This window comes from Pipistrellus kuhlii, unplaced genomic scaffold (genome assembly GCF_014108245.1).
Source record: "Pipistrellus kuhlii isolate mPipKuh1 unplaced genomic scaffold, mPipKuh1.p scaffold_m20_p_65, whole genome shotgun sequence".
Taxonomy (NCBI): domain Eukaryota; kingdom Metazoa; phylum Chordata; class Mammalia; order Chiroptera; family Vespertilionidae; genus Pipistrellus; species Pipistrellus kuhlii.
In genome coordinates, this window is record NW_023425568.1 from 152,047 (window position 1) to 173,155 (window position 21,109).

The 21,109-nt window shown below is 48.0% G+C and overlaps 1 protein-coding gene across 3 annotated transcripts in view; it reads left to right on the forward strand.

The window, feature by feature from the left end:
* Positions 1-5,373: 5,373 nt before the first annotated feature.
* VRK1 (VRK serine/threonine kinase 1) overlaps positions 5,374-21,109 on the forward strand; it is a 55,268-nt gene continuing 39,532 nt past the window's right edge. The window contains exon 1 of one of the 3 annotated variants that reach the window (XM_045575106.1): positions 5,374-5,518. In XM_045575106.1, the coding sequence (XP_045431062.1) occupies positions 5,399-5,518 (120 nt within the window). In that variant the 5' untranslated portion in view covers positions 5,374-5,398. The remainder of the gene's footprint in view (positions 5,519-21,109) is intronic. The other 2 variants (XM_036420281.2, XM_045575105.1) reach the window with 2 other exon arrangements.

A 21,109-nucleotide genomic window follows, 5' to 3' on the forward strand; every position in this document is an offset into this window, starting at 1 on the left:
CCCCGGGAGTGTGGGAGCTGGAGCCCGTGTTCCCTGTGGGGCGAGGAGCGGACAGGGGAGGAGCCAGAGAGACGCTCTCACGCAGCAAGCGCCAGGTGGCCTGGAGTGTGGTCAGGTCTGAGCCCGTGCGTGGTAAGACGCCCCCTTGTCTTGTGTGTTATTGATAAAGAAGAAATGAAACCACTGCTAACTGCACCGGCATTGATTGCAAGGCATCTCCGAAGTTCAGAGACAGGAACTTGGGAAAGGCTTGCGTGTTAGGATGGACGAGCGATGTCCTGGGTCAGGGACAGCGCCTCTTCGGCGTTGGTGAGTTGGACACAGGACACAAGAACCGTTTGGGGCTGAGAACCGAGGGGTTTAATGCTGGTTCAGGGTGTCACATGCTGACAACACGGCCACAGGGCTGGGCTGGCAGGAGCCGCCGGGGGCACTGCTAGGGAAGCCACCAGCTGTGCCACCACGAGAAAGGGCAGGAAAGCCCAGCCGGCATGGCGCAGTGGCTCAACATCGACCTATGAACCAAGAGGTCACGGTTCGATTCCCGGCCAGGGCATATGCTGGGGTTGTGGGCTTGATCCCCAGGGTGGGGCGTGCAGGATACAGCTGATCCATGATTCTCTCATCACTGATGTTCCTATCTCTCCCTCCCTCTCCCTTCCTCTCTGAAATCAATAAAAATATATATAAAAAAAAAAAGAAAGGAAGGAAGAAAAAGGACGAGAAGGAGGAGACTGCGCTGGGACTAGCGTTTAGGGACAGTGGGAGTTCCAGTGAACGGTGCAGATGGCGGGAGCACAGTCCATCACCCTCACTCTGACACCAATTGCCAGTTTGGGGGAGGGCCCCCTGACCCTCCTCAGTGTTGATCATTCATGAGAAAGACTCACAGAGCCCACTGAGAGCTGTGACACGCGTGGGTGTTGTTGATCGGGAAGGACACGGGTTAAAGCTGGCCACGAGCAGCCGCGGCGGAGGCCGAGGAGTCCAAGCGGAGCCTCTGCTGCCCCCTCCCGCCCCGTGGAGCTATGGCAGCATCAGGCCCCAGCAGCCACATGTGCCGCACGTGCAGGGTAGCGCCAGCCGGGCACCCTAGCCTCAGGGTCCCGAGTTTTTACTGGGGCTTTTGTCACCAGGGTGTGACCGAGTACCAGTGGGCTGACCCGAAGTCTCTAGTCCCTGCAGGGGTGACTGATGCTGCATGATGCCAAGCGCCCGGCACAGATGGCACGGCCAACCCTGCCCTGCGCCCCGTTGAGGACTCAGGCTCCCAGGCCAAAAAGGCACTTGGATTAGGCATGGCATTCCAAGGGCACTGTTAGGGGGATCAGGCTGGCAGGCAGAGGCAGTTAGGAGCAACCAGGCAGGCAGGAATCCCTGATTTGAGAGGGTGCAGGCCAGGCTGAGGGACCACCCCCGCCCACCATGCATGAATTTCATGCACCGGGCCTCTCGTAATCTATCATCATCCATTATTGGGGCATTAACTCTACAAGAACCTATCGCTAGGATGGTGGGAGCTGCTGGATTAGTTCAGCAGGTCAGCTGGTCAGTGTCCTCGTGCCAGTGAAGCCTGGCAGGACCCCAGGCCCATTTCCCTGCACCCTCACTGCACCATGTTGTGCCCACAGCCATCTCTCACCGCCCCGCCTTTCCCAGCGCCAGCAGCTGCAGCTGACAGCAGGGTGATGCGGAGGCAGGCAGCTGTGTTGGTCATCGCAGTGTGACCCTAAGCAAATCAGTTCGTTTCTCAGGGGCTTTGTCTCACATGGACATGAGGCTCGAAGGGTTACAGGAGATGTGCATCGTTACAGCGTCGGAGGGCACCTCGCCCCCTGCGACTGGACTGTGCATCTGGTAAGGACACTGTGACTGGCACACGGGAGGTGCTCAAAAGTCGCTCCCGAAATGGAAACAAGGGCGCCGGGCACCTGGGATGAGATGAGGCGTCTAAAGGGGATGGAGGAGTGGGAACCAGGGCAGGGCCCTCAGAAGACCCTGGAAATAGTCTGCCCCTCCTCCCTCTCCCTGTCCCCTCCTCCCAGGAGCTCGTATTTTCCTGGGTTGTGGTTAGTTGCAGCACTGAGTAATGAGGCCCTAGCAGTTTTGTTCCAGGAAGATCAAAGTTCTTCTCACTCATTACCTCGCCTCCCTCCCACCACCGGGGCAGGCAGAGAACTGGTTGGGCCAGGATGAGTGCTCCCATTCTACAGATGAAAGCAACAAGGCCAAGGCCTCGGGGGCTGACTCCCGGTGGAGCCAGCATCCGCTGGGCCGCCTGCCAGGCCAGTGTTGTTTGCTGGAGGCTATCGCGTTGGTTTGAACTTATTCACAGACTTAGTTTCTGCCGTGGTCCAGTCTATACCAACCTCCTCTCCCTTTCCCAACCCCCCTGTACTACTGTGGCCTTTTTGTGCCTCTGTGATAGGGTTATAAGGGTGGGAGGGGCTTCTGGAAATAAAAAAGGGCGAATCAATACTGATCACATGTATGGACTTAGCTGGTCTGCCCTTGCTAGGCGGCTGGAAACTTTTATTCCTTCGGTTGAACCCATGAGTGGATTCCCCTGTTTTACTCATGATGCTCTGCTTGCCAGGAAATCCATGACCTGACTATGCCAGTATTTCCAAATCTCTATCACAGCACTGAAATTATTATTATTATTATTTTAATATATGTTTCTATGGACTTCAGGGAGAGGGAGAGAGATAGAAACATCCATGATGAAAGAGAATCATTGATCGGCTGCCTCCTGCACACCCCACACTGGGGACTGAGCTCCCAACCTGGACATATGCCTTGACCTGGAATTGAACCCTGACCTCCTGGTTCATAGGTTGACACTCAATCACTGAGCCACGCCAGCCAGGCTGACGTTATTTCTTTGTAAGGAGTCTCCTCACGTACTGAAGCTGTGTGTAAAGGGGCAGTACAAACAAGACTCGGAAGTAGATTTAGGGGGTCTGGGGTCACTTAAACCCTTTGAGATGTTTTTCTCTTTCAGACTTGCGAAAAAGCACAGTACCTAATCCATAGTAGGGCCTCCTTAAACATTAGGCTAACCAGAATCCGAGTCCGCAGCGGTTAGCCCAGTCTCTGGCTCACAACAGGTGCGCTGTGAGCATTTGGGTGGAATGCAGAGGCCGTTTTGAATACATGGCAGGGCTATTTTCACGAACCAGCCTTTCCTACCTCCATTCTGAACGCCTGAGGCCCAGCCACAGCAAGTCCTCACGGGCCAACCTTCTGCCCGACACTGATCTCCACATAAAGCTACCAACTCATCGAACTTCACTGAGGTTCTCCCACGTCCCCCAGCTGTATCCTCACAGCTTGCACGGTGTCCTGCGTGCTCTGCACGGGGAAGGCCCGAACGGGCAGTCCTGGCGGTGTTGGCAGCTGGGCGATTTAAGCAGTGTTTGCCAGTGAGTCGTCCGACTGAGGGCGAGGGAGCCACGAGCTCCAGATTAAATACATTCCCCTGTACCGTGGGACACTTCAGGCCCTGTTGCTGATCTAATGGTGCTTGGAGGCCAGCCAACTATCAGCCCAGTGTGGACGCAGGGACAGTTTTCTGCACGTGTGTGGTGAGGTAAAGGGAATACGGCCACGATGTGCCAGATAAGTTCTGTTCCAAGGCTTCTCAGCCTGTGTGTGTGTGTGTGTGTGTGTGTGTGTGTGCCCGCATGTGTGTACGGCAGAATGTCCTCCTTGTGATGGATTCTGGCCTCAGAGTCTTGCTGCGGAAGTCCATGCCGATCAGACGTGTGACGCTCAAGCCGCCTTTGCTGACAGATGTTCACCAAGGGCTCGGCTTGTGCATGTGTTTCTGCCCCGGTCTCCACAGGACACAGGGCACACATTTGAAAGAGGATAGTTTCAGGAGGTTTATTTGCAGTGAGGTTATTCACAGAGGTGTGGGGTGGAAACCACAGGAATGGAGCAGGAACTGGAGCTTCGGCAGCAGCCTGTGGTTGTCAGCGGAAGATCTGAGGCAGCAGGGAGGGCTGGGCTGGCACTCACCCACCGAAAGCCCACAGGAGAGCCAGGGAGCGGTGGCCTTCGGGGAAGGGACCAGCCAACTGGAGCCGACCTTACCCAGGACCCAGGGGAATATCTCCCCCCAGAAACATCTTTCTTTCTGTCCAATCCCCTGGAGGGGGGTGGCTCCCCATCGGCCTAATCCAACAGAAGCCAGGGGTCACAGGAACCTTGAAGAGGTTTGTCCAGCTCACCTCCTGGGGCGAGGGCAGGCTGGAGAAGTATCTGGAGCAGGTGAGGGGACCTGGAGGGGCAGATATACGTCATCATGCACACCGCTGCACTGTGCAGTGGCTCTAGTGTTCCATGTTTTGTGGGGACTAAAGCTCCCATAATTTTGGAGGTCTTCTTTAAGAAAAGCATACAAAAACATCTTACATGGCAAATACAAAAGTTAACCAACCAACCAACTAACCAACCCACCCCAACAAAATGTATCCACAATGCTCAGCCTTAAAAGGGCCCAGCGCCTAGAAGGACCCGCACCGATGAGGCTCTGAGATTTGTGCTTCATCAGCTTCATTGTCAATCTCCCTGTGCCTATGGCTTCGGTGATTTTGACTTATAACAGAGTCCCAGTCCACAATCAGCTTACAGACTCTTGGGTGGTGCAGGCTTAGACGACGGATTCAAAGTTCAAAGCTAACTGTGGCATAAGAGAATTACACAAGAAATACTAGAAAAGGTGAGGTAAAGGCTCGGCTCTGAAAGACAGGTAGCATTTAGACACATGGCAATGGGTGGGCAGAATGATATACTATTATGCTACTGGTCACCTACTATGTACAAAGCACTGTGTATAGATTATCCTATTCAATCCTAACAGAAACAGAAAACTAAGACTCCTAAGGGTTAACTAACTTAGGTCACAAAGCTACAAAGTGGAAGAGTAGGATTTGAACCCTTGGCCCCGCTGTTTGCTTCCAGAGGCAGGCCCTTGTACTCTGAAGCAAGCTGCTATGGCACAAGCACCCCCATTAAGGTGCCCCCGAAGTGGGAAAGCACCATGAGACATTCAGCCCATGGAAACATAGGACTATTTCTACAGCTCACCCTTTCGTCAACATTTACTGAATAAATCAAAGCCACTGCGAATATTGGCAATCCCTATTTCGGGTCCCCAAGGCACTGAGCAGGACTGACTCAGAGCTTGTGAACTACATTTCCCAGAAACCCACTGGGGGCAGGTGGACTGAGAGCCGCCGGCTCAGGCTGAGAAAGACTCCATTTCCCAGCATGCAGTGGGAGCGCGGGCCCAGGGCTTCCAGCATCAGGGGAGGCCGCGGGGTTGGCACAGGCTCCGCCCCATTCCGCGACGTCCCCTCTCGCCCCGCCCCTCCCGCTCGCCGCCCAGCCAATGGGAAGGCCCCATACTGCAGAGTGCGCCGGTGCCGGCGCCGCGGCGGAGTTGCGAGTAGCGGAAAGCGGCGGGAAGTTCATACTGGGAAGGAGGAGACGGACGTTTCTGCGGCTCGGGGTAGGGGTGCCGCGGGCGCCGAGCGGGGGCCACGCAGGGGGCTGCCGGGGGCTGGGCTGGCGCGGGGTGGCCGTGTCCTCGGGCGGCGCCGGGGGCTGCGGGCGGCGCGACGCGGGCATTCCCTTCAGCCCGGTCACCCCCAGGCCCGCGGCGTCCGGGCTCCCTGCACTGGCCATGCGGGCCCCCACCCTGGCCCCGGGCTTATTGCACGTTCTGGACCGGCGTGTTGGCGCGGCCGGGCCGGGCCTGAGAAATGGGGTCCGGGCCCGAGAGATGGGGTCCGGGCCGGAGAGCCGGGATCCGGGCCCGAGAGCCGGGGTCCGTGCCCGAGAGATGGGGTCCGGGCCGGAGAGCCGGGGTCCGGGCCCGAGAGCCGGGGTCCGTGCCCGAGAGATGGGGTCCGGGCCGGAGAGCCGGGATCCGGGCCCGAGAGATGGGGTCCGGGCAGGAGAGCCGGGGTCCGAGCCCGAGAGATGGAGTCCGGGCCCGAGAGCCGGGGTCCGGGCCCGAGAGCCGGGGTCGTGCCCGAGAGCCGGGGTCCGGGCCCGAGAGCCGGGGTACGGACCCAAGAGATTGGGTCCAGGCCGAGCGATGGGGCCCGTGCCAGCCTGGCCCGACGAGGTCCCTCTGCTGTCACGGAGCTGACATTCTGGAGGGTAAACACGATAGAAGCAACCAATCAACCAGCCAGCCAACCCGATGCTTTGCAAGTGCCGAAAAGCTCCTTTAGAGCGAGGCCTGGCGATGGTGGGCCCGGGTGATGGGAGAGGAGGGGCCAGCCCGGAGGCCATGACGCCGGACTTGGCACCTGAGCGGCAGGGACCAGGCGTCCGGGCCCGGAGGACAGCGCCCGGACCGCCCGCGCCTGCCCGTACCCGGCTGCTGCGCTCGCCCTGCTGGGCGGCGGCCAGGCCGGGGGCCCGGGGGAGGCTCCTGGCGTAACCCCCGGGCAGCTAGCTCTCCGCTCTTCCCCTGCCAAACCGGCGGGGCGGCACCCGCGCTGTGTTCCAGGGCAACAAGCAGCTTTTCCTGCCATCAAAACAGGTTTTGGCCCTGGTCTCAAGACTCTTAGGTGATTTAGTTAATTAGCGCTGACAAACAGCACCGGAGTCTCTGGGGAGAGAGAGGGAAGGAGAGGAGAAAGGGGGGCAGGAGGGATGAGGGAGGGAGAGAGAGAGAGGAGGGGGGGAGGGAGAGAGAGAGAGAGAGAGAGAGAGAGAGAGAGAGAGAGAGAGAGAGAGAGAGAGAGAGAGAGAGAGGAGAGGATATCCTGTTGAGGCCACCACCATTTTTCTAACTTCTCTATCAGGCCAACCCTTTTTTTGTCTGTCTTTGGACTTCCCTCCCCACTTTGCTTTTTTTTGGGGGGGGGGAGGGGCAGCTGGGAGAGACTAGTCGTGCTGTGGGGAGGGTGGGCGTGCTTTTAGGGAGCCGGGGAGCAGCATCTCTATTTTCCTTTCTCCTTTTTAAAAACCGGGACTGCCCATCTGTTGAGTCTGAAACGTGTAAGAGTAAAATAAGTTGTGGAGCTGCACGTGTGAATGCAGGCACTGTTTCATGGCACGCCGAGCAGGATACTTCTGGGGGAGAACTCAGCCTAACGCAAGGGTTCTTTATGGGATCCTTTTGTTCAGATGATGCTGGCGCTGAGTTTCGGGGCGGGTGAGGCTCTGCCCTGCTACCTGAGAAGGTGGTGTCACTGACCAGCCATGGCTCTCTGGGCCCAGGCTCCCACCGACCGTCTTCTCTCTGCACCTCTGCATTGCTGACCAGGTATCAATACAGCAAGCGGCTCGAATTTCCTAACAGCGAACCTGCGTCAAGCATGGCTGTCCATTTAATACTGTATCTAGTACTAGTCGCAGCCTGTGTCTAGTGTAATGGCTTCTGTTCTGTGCTACACACACGAAGAGAGGATATTTGTTCAACAAATGAGATAATGGAGTAACGTGTCAAGCACAGAACCTGGCGTACAGTAAGGTAGTACGTGCCCAGGAGACGTTGGTGCTTCTATGAAGAGCTTACACTAAGCTTTATTCCTGGGTGCAAGTGTATATTTTAAGAAATAGCAGTGCATCCAAAATGTTGACAGCTCCTAAAATTAAATTTCTTGAAGAAGCCAGCTTTTATTTTATTTTTTTTAAAAGAACTAATGTGAAATAATAATATATAAGTGAATGTCCCAGATGTCTAGAAACGAAAAAACAACATTTTTATTTTGACAACTAAATTTTTTCCCCTTAAGGCCATCCCTACTAAGATACAATTTACTATGAATAGAATTTTGACTTGGAAGAATTAATCTTATTGAAAATGAGGCAAAGCTTTACAATTTCCCTTATATCAAGTGAAGGATGACTCCTGAATTTATATAAAAGTTCAAATGCTGATATCTCATATATCAGGCAGTAAACTTAATAGGAATTAAATTCTGTGTGTGTGTGTGTGTGTGTGTGTGTGTGTGTGGCTTTCAGGAAAATTAATCTGGATGGGTTTAGAGAATGATAACTGAAGAGGACTGGAAAATAGTTTTTAAACTGGCCGGGTATTTTACTTGCTGGGGTTATTTGTCAGAATGAGTGGAAATGGACTCATTTGCTCACCAGATAGCACGTGCCTGTTGTGTGCCAGGAATCGCTAGCTGCATCTATTCTTGCTATTGCAGTGTTTTGTTGAAGCAAATTTTCTTCGTTTTAAATTAATAGATGTCATTCTTTTTTGCTTAAGTTATCCTGTCATTCAGCCCACAAGAAGTCAATAAATGGGTCTTGAAAATTTATACTATTGATAAAAGTATAGCAACTATGGACTTTTGATAAGGATGTAAGATTAATTTAGAAAGGTGCTGAAACCGGTTTGGCTCAGTGGTAGAGCGTCGGTCTGCGGACTGAAAGGTCCGGGTTCGATTCCGGTCAAGGGCATGTACATTGGTTTCGGGCACATCCCCGGAAGGGGGTGTGCAAGAGGCAGCTGGTCGATGTTTCTCTCTCATCGACGTTTCTAGCTCTCTATCCCTCTCCCTTCCTCTCTGTAAAAATCAATAAAATATAAAAAACAAACAAACAAAAACCCCAAAAAAACAAAACAAAACACCTAGCTAGGTGGTGGAACAAAGATGTGTTTGGCTGTTTTGAAGTAATTTCATGCCCTTTCCCAATCCCTCCTGTCCATCTCTCCCAATGTTGTTTATCTTTGCACTCAGACATAAGCACGTTCTATTCTTGGTCTGGGTGACGGGGACAACACTCCAAAAACAAGACAAAACAAAACAAAACAAGAAACTCTAGAGAGAGTGAGGTGTGCCTTACTTCCTAATAGGAGTTAGAGTTTTAATATTCACAAATAAATGCTAATGACAAGAAATGACTTTTGGTAAAAGTCTTCAGTAAACTCACTAAGAATTTTACTAGCCACAGCATCAATGTCAGCTGGGAAAAATGCCCTGTGAATCATACTGTTTATGTAGTCTTCATGTAGGTTAGGGGTGTGGAACTCAATCAGAGAAGGGGCCAAAATCTAAAATCCAGCCTAAATCGCAGGCCGAATGGTTTACTGAACAGTCATAAACTGTCATTGTGATGGAAACGCAGCGGAGTGCAGTGATGACAGCGCGGTGCGGGCCACATTGCAAGGCCTGGCGGGACGGATTTGGCCCTCGGGCCTTGTGTTTGACACATGTGATGTAGGTACACGGATTCTGATGATTCTTTGTGGTAACTCCTATCTGCCCATGGGTCTTTGGCCCATAGGACGAGAACCAGGACTCTGGGATTTGAAAATTAAGACACTGTGCACATTGGCAAATATTTAGAATGAATATTAAACACAGACTAACATGTTTATCAGTAAGCCATGTACATTAAGTGGGAAGGTATACTTGATGGAAGTCATATAATTATAAGGTATTACTTTGAGATTTGGGAGTGTTCTGTCATATACTTTTTAATGGACACATTATGGGAAGGACACACTTATCTTGTGAAGCTCAATATCTGGAACGATGTCGTTGGTCCCACACGGGACTAAATGAGAACCGGAGTAACTAGGAACCAGGGCTGCACCCTCCCCCTCTGTTGTAATTCTTCCTGTGGGCTTATTTTATCTTCTGTTTGTAGACTGGCGGGCTTGCTGCTGTTTGCATGCACAGTAGATAAGTTTGATCTAGACCTAGCTCCTGGTTTCAAGAACCCAAAAGATACCCTGTTATCTGGTGAATTGACAATTATGTCTAAAATTTTAAAAATGACATTATGAAGGTAGAAATCTAAAATAACTATAGCTTTATTTCAGGCTAATTACTTTTCTCAAATTGTTTTTCCAAGTAACAGTGAACAAATGTCATTTTTTGATGGTAGTATGTATAAATGCATGTGACCACATTTTACAGTGCTAGGGTTAGAAACTGCTTTTAAGTCTTCAGACTGTCTGGAAGGCATAGGTGCATATTTAATTTATTAAGAAACTACCAGACTTTCCCAGAGTGGCTGTCCCATTTTACCATCCTATTATCACTGTACTAGAGACCTGGTGCATGAAATTCATGAATGGGGGGGTGGTGTGTGTCCCTCAGCCCAGCTTGTACCCTCTCCAATCTGGGACATCCAACTCACAATTCAGGACTGCTGGCTCCCAACCACTCGCCTGCCTGCTTGCCTGATTGCCCCTAACACTTCTGCCTGTCAGCCTGATCACCCCCTAACCACTCCCTTGCCAGCCTGATCAACGCCTTACTGCTCCCCTGCCGGCCCGATTGCCCCTAACTGCCCTTACCTGTCAGCCTGGTCACCCCTAACTGCCCTCCCCTGCAGACCTGATCCCTCCCAACTGCCCTCCCCTGCAGGCTTGGTCCCCCCACAACTGTCCTCCCATGTAGTCCTGGTCCCTCCCAACTGTCCTCCCCTGCCGGCCATCTTGTGTTGGCCATATTGTGTGTTGGAGTGATGGTCAATTTGCATATATATTTTTTATTATATAGGTTGAGATACCCAGTTTTCTTGAATCTTTGGAAGCATTTGGTGTTGGCGATATTTTTTGTTAACCATTATAATAGGTGTGTCGTGTTATCTCATCATGGCTTAAATTTTATTTCCTTAATGGCTAATGATGTTGATTATCTGTCTCTTCATGTGCTTTATTTGCCATCAATATCTTATTTGGTCACTTGTCTGTTCATTTCTTTTGCTTGTTTCGTAACTGATTGTTTCCGTATTGTTGCATTTAGAGTGTCCTTCATGCTTCTGAATACAAGGCCTTTGCCAGATGTACGATTTGTAAGTATATTCTCTTAGTCTGTGGCTTGTCTTCATACAGTGTCTTCTGCAGCACGAGAGTCTGTGGATTGTGTTTTTGGAGTCATGCATGTCTCAGAGCTCCTTGCCTAGCCCTAATGATGGAGACTGAGGGCTCTGCTGAACTTTCAAACTGCTTCCTGTTAATTCCCCTTTTAGTGAGTTGTGCTGTGGGGAGAAAGAAGTTTTTTTTGGCTTGTTGACGTGGATGACATTTCTTACCGGGCCTGATCAGGGTCCAAGAGGTGAGCAACTGCAAACAGGGTGATAAATTGCTCCAAAGAGGAAATGTTAATGGAATCACTCTTCTTTATGATGGCAAAGAGGGGGCTCGGGGGTTATTTAATCAGTGCGCCCTGATCCTGTCTGTGAAGAACGACGCAGGGAATGATGATGGCCAGCTGTTCCTCAGCCCCACCGAGGCCCGAGGCCGAGGCCCGAGGGAGGACAACGGCTCAGGCAGCGGCCGCGGGCCTAGTCTCAGGGAAGCATTTGCAGGCAGCCAGGGACCTACCAGTGTCCCCAGGCAGAGGGGACCCAGGCAGGTTAGGAACATCCCTGCAGGGGGTGCGACAGCGACGGCCCTCTCGTCCTACCTTACCGTGACTGAAAATGTAACACTCAGCTTCTTAGTCTTAGCACCCAGGCCGCTGCTTGATTCTTTTCCCAAGCAAATTATACTCCTTTCTCTTTGTGGGAATTTCTGCTCTCTTTTTAAACGACTATTTTGGACATAGATTAGACTTCTGTTATTTAAAAATAGAACTTATTTAATGTCAGATGACTACTAAACAATACATTTCTACTTTTTAATTTAGAGCATGGAAAAGTGTATTATCCCATTTAAAATTAATGATGACTTGTTGAGCAAAGGATTTTTTTGTATAAGATATTACTAGGACATGTATTTTCTGTTTGATTTAATTTCCTTCATCTGATTCTTTTCTACCAATCTAGCTCTTTTTTTCACTGAAATAATAAAATAGACCAAGAATATTTCAGTTGTGATTGTAACCCTTCAGTATTACCACAGAGAATTTTATTTTATTTTTCAGCCGAAGAGCATGCTCTTACAGGGCTACGCAAGCTGCCCATTTAAAACCATCATTGCTTGGCACCTATGCCCTAGTGACAGTTTGACCAACATGTGAGCAGGCACAGTGCCATGCTGACAGATGGGCGTGAGTGTAGGCAGCCAAGAAACCATGTATCTGCATCTAGTGTGTTTGTTAAGGGCAGGATTCCCAGTCGGGGCTGTTCAAACGTCTGTCCATCCTGAGCTTTTACGCCTATGGATGAGGGATGTCATCATTAATCTCCGCTTCTGACTGAGAGTCCGTGGTGTACGGAGCTTCTGGGCTGTCAGAGGAGCAGGCAGTTGGGGACAATCAGGATAATTTCTCTGTCCTTCATCACAGGACTACTTTACGTAATCTTTCCCCTTTCTCCTAGCCAGCTAGGTTTGCAGGGAGTACAAGCCTGTTCAGACATTGTCCCGCTGCTGCTAGAGCTTTGTTTGCTGCCTAGAGTGCCCAGCTCTGTCAGTCATTTAATATTTATGGTGTATAATTGGGCAGTGAGGTGTATAATTGGAGTTAGGTGGATCTGAGTTCAGATATTGACTGATATGTGACATTAGGGCAACCTAATTTTACTGTCAAATCAAGGCAAAACAATACCTGTTTTATAGGGTAGTTGTGAGGATTAACTGTGAAGTATGTACACTAGTCACTTGATATAATATCTGGCTCACAGTCAGTGTTCAATAAATGTTTATAATCATTTTAACATCCCTGTTTTTCTCTGGAGAGCTATCTGAAGCAGATAGTCTTTTTAAAAAATATGTTTTTATTGATTTCAAAGATAGGAAAGGAGAGGGAGAGAGAAACATCAGCGATGAGAGAGAATCATTGATCCACTGCCTCCTGCACACCTCCTACTGGGAATTCAGCCCGCAATCTGGGCATGTGTCCTGACCGGTGACCTGGTACGTGGGATGACGCTCAACCAGCTGAGCTACACTGCCTGGGTCAGATGATCTTTTTTAAAAAAAAACACCATTTTCCATCATTCTTAAAATCCACATACTAGATATTATCACATTACCTAGTCTACAATGACAGGGAACTCCACCTCTGGAGGTTTTTGGCCGTGGACTAGTGACCATTTAGACACTGTGTCAATGGAGATAGAGCTTCCACTTGAAACTTGCTTTGCTTTTTTGCAAATTTGAGTCCTCTGTGGACTGATTAGTGTTCAGATGTTGCTACTGAGAAGGCGCTCATGGGGTTGATGATTACTCGTGACCAGAGGCAGAGATTCCCTTGGGAGAAGGAGAGGAGTTTAAGAAAAGCCAGGCGAGCACAGTCTGGCGTTGGATGAAGTCACAGCATTTGGAGATGGGCTCCTGCGTTTTCACTGTGGGCTCTTGTAATCGAGACACCGAGCTTCACCCGGACACTGCATTGCAGGTGGTATAATTTCTTCAGTGCACATGCGTTCTCTTCTGCTTTGGGAATAAGACTCACATCGCATCCCCAGCTGATGCTGCTTTAAAGGTGGCTCTGCCCTGGTTGCAGATTCTCCGTGCGGCCTGGGCTCTTCAGAGGCAGCTTCCTGAGAGGGACTGCTTCTCAGAAGTCACATCACATCCCTTCTCCCGGACTCTCCTGGTTGAAGTAGACATGAGCCTGCCTGTCTTTATGGGAGGCGTGCCAAAACATTTCTGGCCATTAAACAAATCACCACAAATTATATACCGCAGTGTATCTACCCATTCTGTTGTAGCTGAGTGGATGGTTTCTAATTTGTAGCTCTTATGAATAATGCTGCTGGAATCATTCTTGTTCCTATCTTTGGGTTCACGTGTGTCCATTTTAGCAGGGTTTCTAGCTAAGAGTGGGACTACTAGCATGTATGTGAATCTTTAGCTTTAATAGATTGATACTGCCAAACAGTTTTCCAGAGTGGTCATACCAGTTATTATCAGCAAAGTGTGCGAGTCCCAGCTCCTCTGCAGCCTTGCCTCCCTCCACTTGGTACTGCTGGTTACACATTAAATATTTTTACAACCTTCCATTCTGTGGTTGTGTGGAGGATCTCAGTGTGGCTTTAATTGGCATTTCGCTGATAATAGTGATTTGAGCACCTTTTCATATAATGGTTAGCCATTTGGATATCCTATGTTCTGAAGTGCTTGTCAAATCTCCCCTCCCCCCTTTTAAAAACCCTCACCCAGTGACATGCTTTCATTGATTTTAGAGTGAGAGGAAGGCGGGGAGAGACATCCATTGGCTGCTTCTGGACGCACCGAATGCACCATATGAGCCCCCACAGGGATGGAACCCACGGCCCAGGCATGTGCCCTGACTGGGAATCAACCCACAACTCTTTGGTCTGCAGACGATGCCGCACCAGCTGAGCCACACAGGAAAGGCTTCCCATTTGCCGACAAGTGGGGTTATCTCCTTCCTTATTAAAATGATGGTTTTTATACATAAGTATGATAGGTCTCTTTATTTTATACTAGAGGCCCAGTGCACGAAATTCATGCATTGGTAGGGTCGCTAGTGGCTACTGGCTGCCAGCCAGGGCCTCGCTCCCTTCCCCCGGCCGGCCCTGCCCCTGGTTGGACGCTTTATTATATAGGATAGATACAAATATCTTACACCGGGTTCTTCCCTTGCACTTTTTCATTTAACTGTATCTTGGAGATTATTCCATATGTATAGAAGGAGCCTGACATATCTTGTACGAGAAAGCAAGGAAAATACCTGAGACTCTTGGGGTCATGTCACAAGGACACAGTGGCCAACGTGAAGGCCTGCTGCCGAGTCAAAGGCAGAGAGAAAGGGGCAGCCCTGGTGGCAGAAGCCAGCTCGGCCACGAGAGCCCATGCTGTCCTCCAGGTGAACGGAAGCAGCACCAGCTGCTGCAGACAGGTTCCTCGAGTGCGTGAGCAAGTGAGCCAAAGCTCGAATGAAACCAAGGTCGCTGGGCCACTCACCAGATACTTGGCTAAAACCAGGGGCTGCTGCTTCCTTACCAATTACAGCTTCATCGTCCTTCTCGTCTCCTTTCCCTCGGAGAAAGTTTTTGGAGATACCCAAACATAAATGGCCCCCCTTTCTGACAGCATCCAGCTCAGAGAAAGCCCTCCTTCCCTAGATCCCCCCAAATCACCCAGCAGGCCCAAACCCTACAGACGACTCTCTCACCGAGCTGCACCGCTGGTCCCATGGTGTCTGCTCCTAGCTGTGTAACTACAGGTGTGTTCTCGGCGGTCTGTGGCCGAAGGCTTTGCCGCCAGAGAGAGGACAATTTGAGCAACAAGAACAGTTTACAGGGGAACAGGTTAAGTGACAATATGGGGACACAGCAAATTCAAAATGTAGGAAATTTTACAGAACAAATGACTAGGGGAGGGAAAAAAATAAAGAGATAGGTGGCATTTGTTGAATAAAAAGATTCATTCCCCGGCATGGCTCAGGGAATGAGGGTCAATTATGAACCAGGAGGTCATGGTTCAAATCCTGGTCAGGACACATACCTGGGCTGCTGGCTCGATCCCCTGTGTGGGCATGCAGGAGGCAGCCGATCAATGATTCTCTCTTCATCATTGATGTTACTCTCTCCCCCTCTTCCTTCCTCTCTGAAATCAATAAAAATATATTTAAAAAATATATTAAAAAATAAAAAGATTCAGACACATCAGCCAGATGCAGTGACTAAAAATTAACTAGAAGACATTTTTGAGACAATTAAGATTTGTACATATTTTATTAATTTTGTTAGGTGTGACAATGATACATGGTGGTTACATCCTTTACAAGTACCTGTTACAGGTGTTTACATTACATGGGAAATGATGCGATGTCTGGGGTTTGGTTGTAGACTGGGTTTACAGAAGAAACATGGCCATGTGTTGATTGCTAATTGTTGAAGCTAGGTGATGTGTGCATGGGAGTTTATTATATCATTTGCCTACTTTATTATATATTTAAAAACTCTAATAAGAATTTTTAAAAGCTGCTTTTATTTCTTGTGAGTCTTGCCTCCATGTCGTTTCATTTTTCTTTTGTTTTTCCTTAAAATGAAGGATTAAAAAAAAAATATATATATATATTTTATTTTATAAAGAGGAAGGGAGGATAGAAAGCTAGAAACATCAATGAGAGAGAAACGTCAACCAGCTGCCTCCTGCACAACCCCCAATGGGGATGTGCCCGCAACCAATGTACATGCCCTTGGCCGGAATCGAACCCGGGACCCTTCAGTCAGCAGGCCAACGCTCTATCCACTGAGCCAAACCGGTTTCGCTGAAGGATTTTTAAGTACTAAGAAAATTAGCCTCTTGTCATATTTTGTAGATATTTTGTATTTTTGAGTTTGTTTATAGTATTTTTTTATCTGGAGGATTTTTGTTTTGTCAAATTTAGCAATTTTCCTTATGTCTTGAGTGTTTTATTTTGTGTGTTGCTTAGAAAAAAACTTGTCTCAGATTCTGGAAAGTTCTTTTGTTTTCATCAAGGATTTTTTAATGACCGCAGTACACTTCTGATAGTACGTTGGTTACTTGGTAATCCTAATTTCCTTTTAAGTAGTTAGAAGTATTCTCCCTTTGAGCCTGCTGCAAGAATATATAAGGAGAAATGTTTCTCAGTAGTTATCTCATGTAGACTTAATAGTGAACACCCAGGGAAATAATTGCAAAAAAAGTTTGGTAATTTTGCTTCCAAATGGGAGAACTAATGGAAAATCTATCATTTACAAAACTGTCAAAATATGCTAACTGTTATGTAAGAACATTAACAATATAGTGCGGAATTTGTAATGTTAGGAAGTGTTGCTTTCCATAAAGAAGCATTCCTTTCGGCTTTTTCCTTCCAGTGCCTGTGAGACCAGCGCCGCTTCCCTTTGCAGTCTGCCCATTGTCTGTCTCTGTCTGTCTCTCTCTGCTTCTGTAGGTGCATTTCATTTCTTCTTTCGCAGCGTGCAGCTTCCTCTAACCATCAACCACCAGGGTACCTGATGAGGAAGGAGTGAGTATTGCGGTAATTTTTTAGGATGCAGGTTGGCCGGTTCTCCAGAATCTGGAAGAAGAAGAAACGTGTGAGAGTTTTCACAGACTCAAGAGTTTTCACAGAGGACAATGGGTGACGCTCTCATCTTGGTTAGATGACGCTTTCCCACGCGGGCAGGCCGCCCTCCTGGGCCGTGGGCAAACATGGTCACTTCACAGAGGACGGGAGAGGGGCATCTTGATGGGTTTCACACATCAGGGAGGGAGCGATGGCCCAGAGCTGCCTCTGAGGGAGGCCACAGCGTTGGACCTGCTCCCCTCTTGCCCGAATGATGCTTGGCCCCAGCAGAGCAGGAAGTGCTCGTTTCTAAAATTGGGGGCATTGATGAAGCAGTGTCTGCTTCATGGTTGGTTCCTGGAGACCTGTGAGGACTGCAGGGATGGATCACCCACCCACTCATCAAAACTCAGAGGGAAGTGAACGGGTCCTTCCACTGGGGAAGTGGTGGCAGGGGGGATCGGGCTTGGGTTTGAAATGTGCCACACTGCGTGTTCTCCGTGAAAAGTCAGGTCTGTGGTTAGTGCTCCTCTTTTAGATAGCACTTAAAGGAATGAGAGTTGAGAATGTATATTTGATACTGTATTTTAAAAAATTTATTCATTATACCAAGAAATTTAGTGTAACATTAATCATTTCCTACTACAAGTGAGAACAATAATGGCTAGAAAGAAATTTTTCTTCTCTGAAGACACTTCCTTTTTCAGTTCGAAGCGAGAGTCTTCACCTTGTTCTTTCCAGCTTAGGTGTGAAAACATGACTCATGTGGCAATTGCTACAAAGATTGTATCATAGTTTGAGTTTAGCTTAATGCTTTTACAGAATAAATTTATGGATTTATGGGATCGTTATTTCAGGAGGTTCACTTCTATGTTCTTATGGTTTGTTGTGTTACTCTTACTTTAAAGCTACTAAAGGTACCCTATCACATGAATGTCTTTCTTACTTTTATTCATTGGCATGACTCTCTGAGCAAAACCAGGGGTCTGGTGGGGTGGCCCTAACAGGAACTCACAGTTCACCTTCCGGTGTCTCAGGTTTATGTTAAACTAGAGGCCCGGTGCACGAAATCACGCACGGGTGGGGTCCCTCAGGGTGGCCTGCCCCCTCACCTGCTCCACCATCCCACCTGTGGGGAGATTGACTCGCACGCCCCTCACTGCCCCCACTGCTGCTGGTCGCTGCCTGTGGGGTGATCTGGCCCCGCTCACACCCGCTTTGACCTGGTGCTGCCTGCTCACCTGCTCCACCATCGTCCCACTCTCATTGGGGCCCATCGGGGCCCATAGCACCTCCACTGCCATCTGCTGCCAGCGCTGCATCAGCAATGCCTGCCATGTTCCATGCCACCCCCTGGTGGTCAGCGTACATCATAGCGAGCGGTCGAACTCCCAGTCTCAGTCAAACGACTGCCCGAGGGGACAATTTGCATATTAGCTTTTATTATATGGGAGGATGGTGTTGGTAATAAGTATATTTTTTATTCTTGTGGATATCCTTATTCTGCCATTTTGTGTGGACAAAATGAAGTAAATATGTGAAGACCTTTTATGTTATTCTGAAGTGGCTATGCAAACTCAAGATTCAGTATTTTATTTTCAGATGATCTCTTAGCACTAATCAAAAGCATTGATCAACTTCTGATTAGCTGGCTCATTTGTAAGAGAATTGTCTTTAGATGCATTGCTTTCAAATTGTTCCTGATATAATTTAGCAAAATAGGTGCTGAAGTTCTTTGTTGACTGATTATCTCCTGTTTGATTTTATTCTTTAACTTACTGTAGTTTGGCAGGAAGCCATTTACACCAAACTATGTATAATTACTTTTTAATCACAAATAAGTTTGAAATACAAATGAGGATTTTGGCTTGGGATGCAATAGGATGAGAAAAGGGCAATTTTTTTTTTACTTTTCTTGTGTCATTCATTCACTAATTTATATATTTTACCAATTTCTAAAATTAACTGGAGGTGGCTTTTATTAAAATTCTCCAATCTGGTGGAGTGGTAGGTAATAGAGCCGTTACATTGGAGGGAAGGACTTATTTAAGAAAGGCAGATGGACCCGAACCTGGGTCAGTGAGGGGTCCAGTCTGTGCCTCGGCCCCCGTGTAGCACTGACACGTCCAGATGCCGGGCCCTGGGGAAGCAGGCCTTACTTCCCGTTCTGTTGTGATGATGATGGACAGCCATGGCTGAGAGGCAGTGTCTCATGATGGGTAGTCACGTGTAACAGAGTTTATACGTCTGCGCTGCACCATGTGGCACTGATTGAAAAAGAGAAGACAGGAGTTTCATAGCTCTTAATATCTTAAACATTTACATCACTGGAAGAGGCACTTTTCCCCACCATGAAACTCACAGAGTTTGATTTTGTAATCCCTGCAACGGTCTTTAACAAATAGTTTTTTTATCAAGGATTCAGAAGCATCCTTTACCTGAAGAGCTTTTTATTGATCCTGTGTGAGGTTGACAACATAATATGAAATTATAACTGTGTGATGGTGTTTCTGTATGAAGCTAGTTTAGATTCCTGAGTCCAAATGCAGTATTTCATTCATATTTGTATTTCCAGCCCATCACCCAGTTTTGGCACATATTTCAGAGGGGTTTTATAAGTGCCTTTGGAGTAAATGAGTTCATATATTTAATTTCCTGGTGAACTAAATTGCTATGAAGATAGAGCTGAGGAAACCTAGAGTAAGAAATGCTTAGCATGTTTCCTGGCCCATCTGTCACTAATATCAATTGTTTCTGCTTGGCGCTGAAGACTTGTTTTTTTGGGGGTGGGTAAGGAGGAGTGTAGCATATGTAAAGTTAAAAGAATAAAAGAAAACCTCTTAGTTTATTCTGTAACTCTCTGTTTAGTGGTTAAAAGGAGTGGCTACCGCCAAAGTTAGACTTCAGGTAATCAAAGAGAAAAAGTAACCTTTTGCTGTTTAATTTTACACATTAAAAAAAAAATATTTTATTGATTTTTTTCTTTCTTTTTCTTTTACAGAGAGGAAGGGAGAGGGTAGAGAGTTAGAAATACCCATGAGAGAGAAACATAGATCAGCTGCCTCCTGCCCACCCCTGACTGGGGATGTGCCCACAACCAAGGTACATGCCCTTGACCGGAATCGAACCTGGGACCTTTCAGGTGGCAGGCCTATGCTCTATCCACTGAGCCAAACCAGTCACGGCTAATTTTACATATTTTTTAAATTCCTCCCAAGTGTAATGTACTGTAAGATAGTTCTTTTTTCAGGGCGCTTATAAATTAACGGAATATTATCAAATGCAATAAGAGGTAAGAACAGTGCTGAAACCAGAGGTCATATCTGACTGAGAAAGATATTTGGGTGCGGAAAGATTTCAGTAAATGTAGAAGGCGGAGGGCAAGAAACAGCTTTATCCTGTGAAGCGCGGAGAGAAGCCCATGTGTACCGTGCTAACGGGATGGCGAGCAGTCCAGGGGCGCCAGAGTAGCCTGAGTCACAGGGGCTGCATAGTTTGAAGGCATCAGAGGAGCTTCTGGCTTTCAGGAAAACATCGTGAAAATCCATGACCCTCTGAGGAACTGAAGTGCATACCTATTTGGGGGAAAATTTATGACGAGGCATCCCGTGTGTACCCAGCTTTACACAGCTCTGCCGTCTCCCAGTTTGGTTGTGGGGAATTCATAGAGCTCATTAAGTGCCCGTAAAACGGTTTGAATCATCCAAACACTCATCTCTTCAGCAGAAGATTAAAAAAAGAAATTGTTCCAAATTTGAATCCAGGACTTGAAAGATGCCAGTTGTCTGCATACAGTACCGTATTGTGATAAATATAGCAATGGAAAACGTTAAAAATCTCTTCACAAAACTTTATTTTAATATTCATAGCACAATATTTTTGGAACGTTATCTGAAAAAGAACCATTTTATTATCAGAGCTGACTATTAATTAGGGCATTGTTTCGGATATAAAAGTTGATCTGCCACTGAATTTCTATTTGAATATGTATACTAGTTCCAAGCTTGCTTTGTGTATTTAATAACTTTACCACCATAATTACTCTGTTTACAATTAGATTTTGGTGAATATGCTAATAAGGAGTATACCAGTGAGCGGTTCCAGCAAAGGGCGGTGTTGATGTGCATGTGGATGTGCTTTTCACTTGTGTCTGAATTTCATTTCCGTGGGGAAGAGGTGGTGGGTTACGTAGTGTATTGTATGTGAGGTAAACTTCTTCTTTG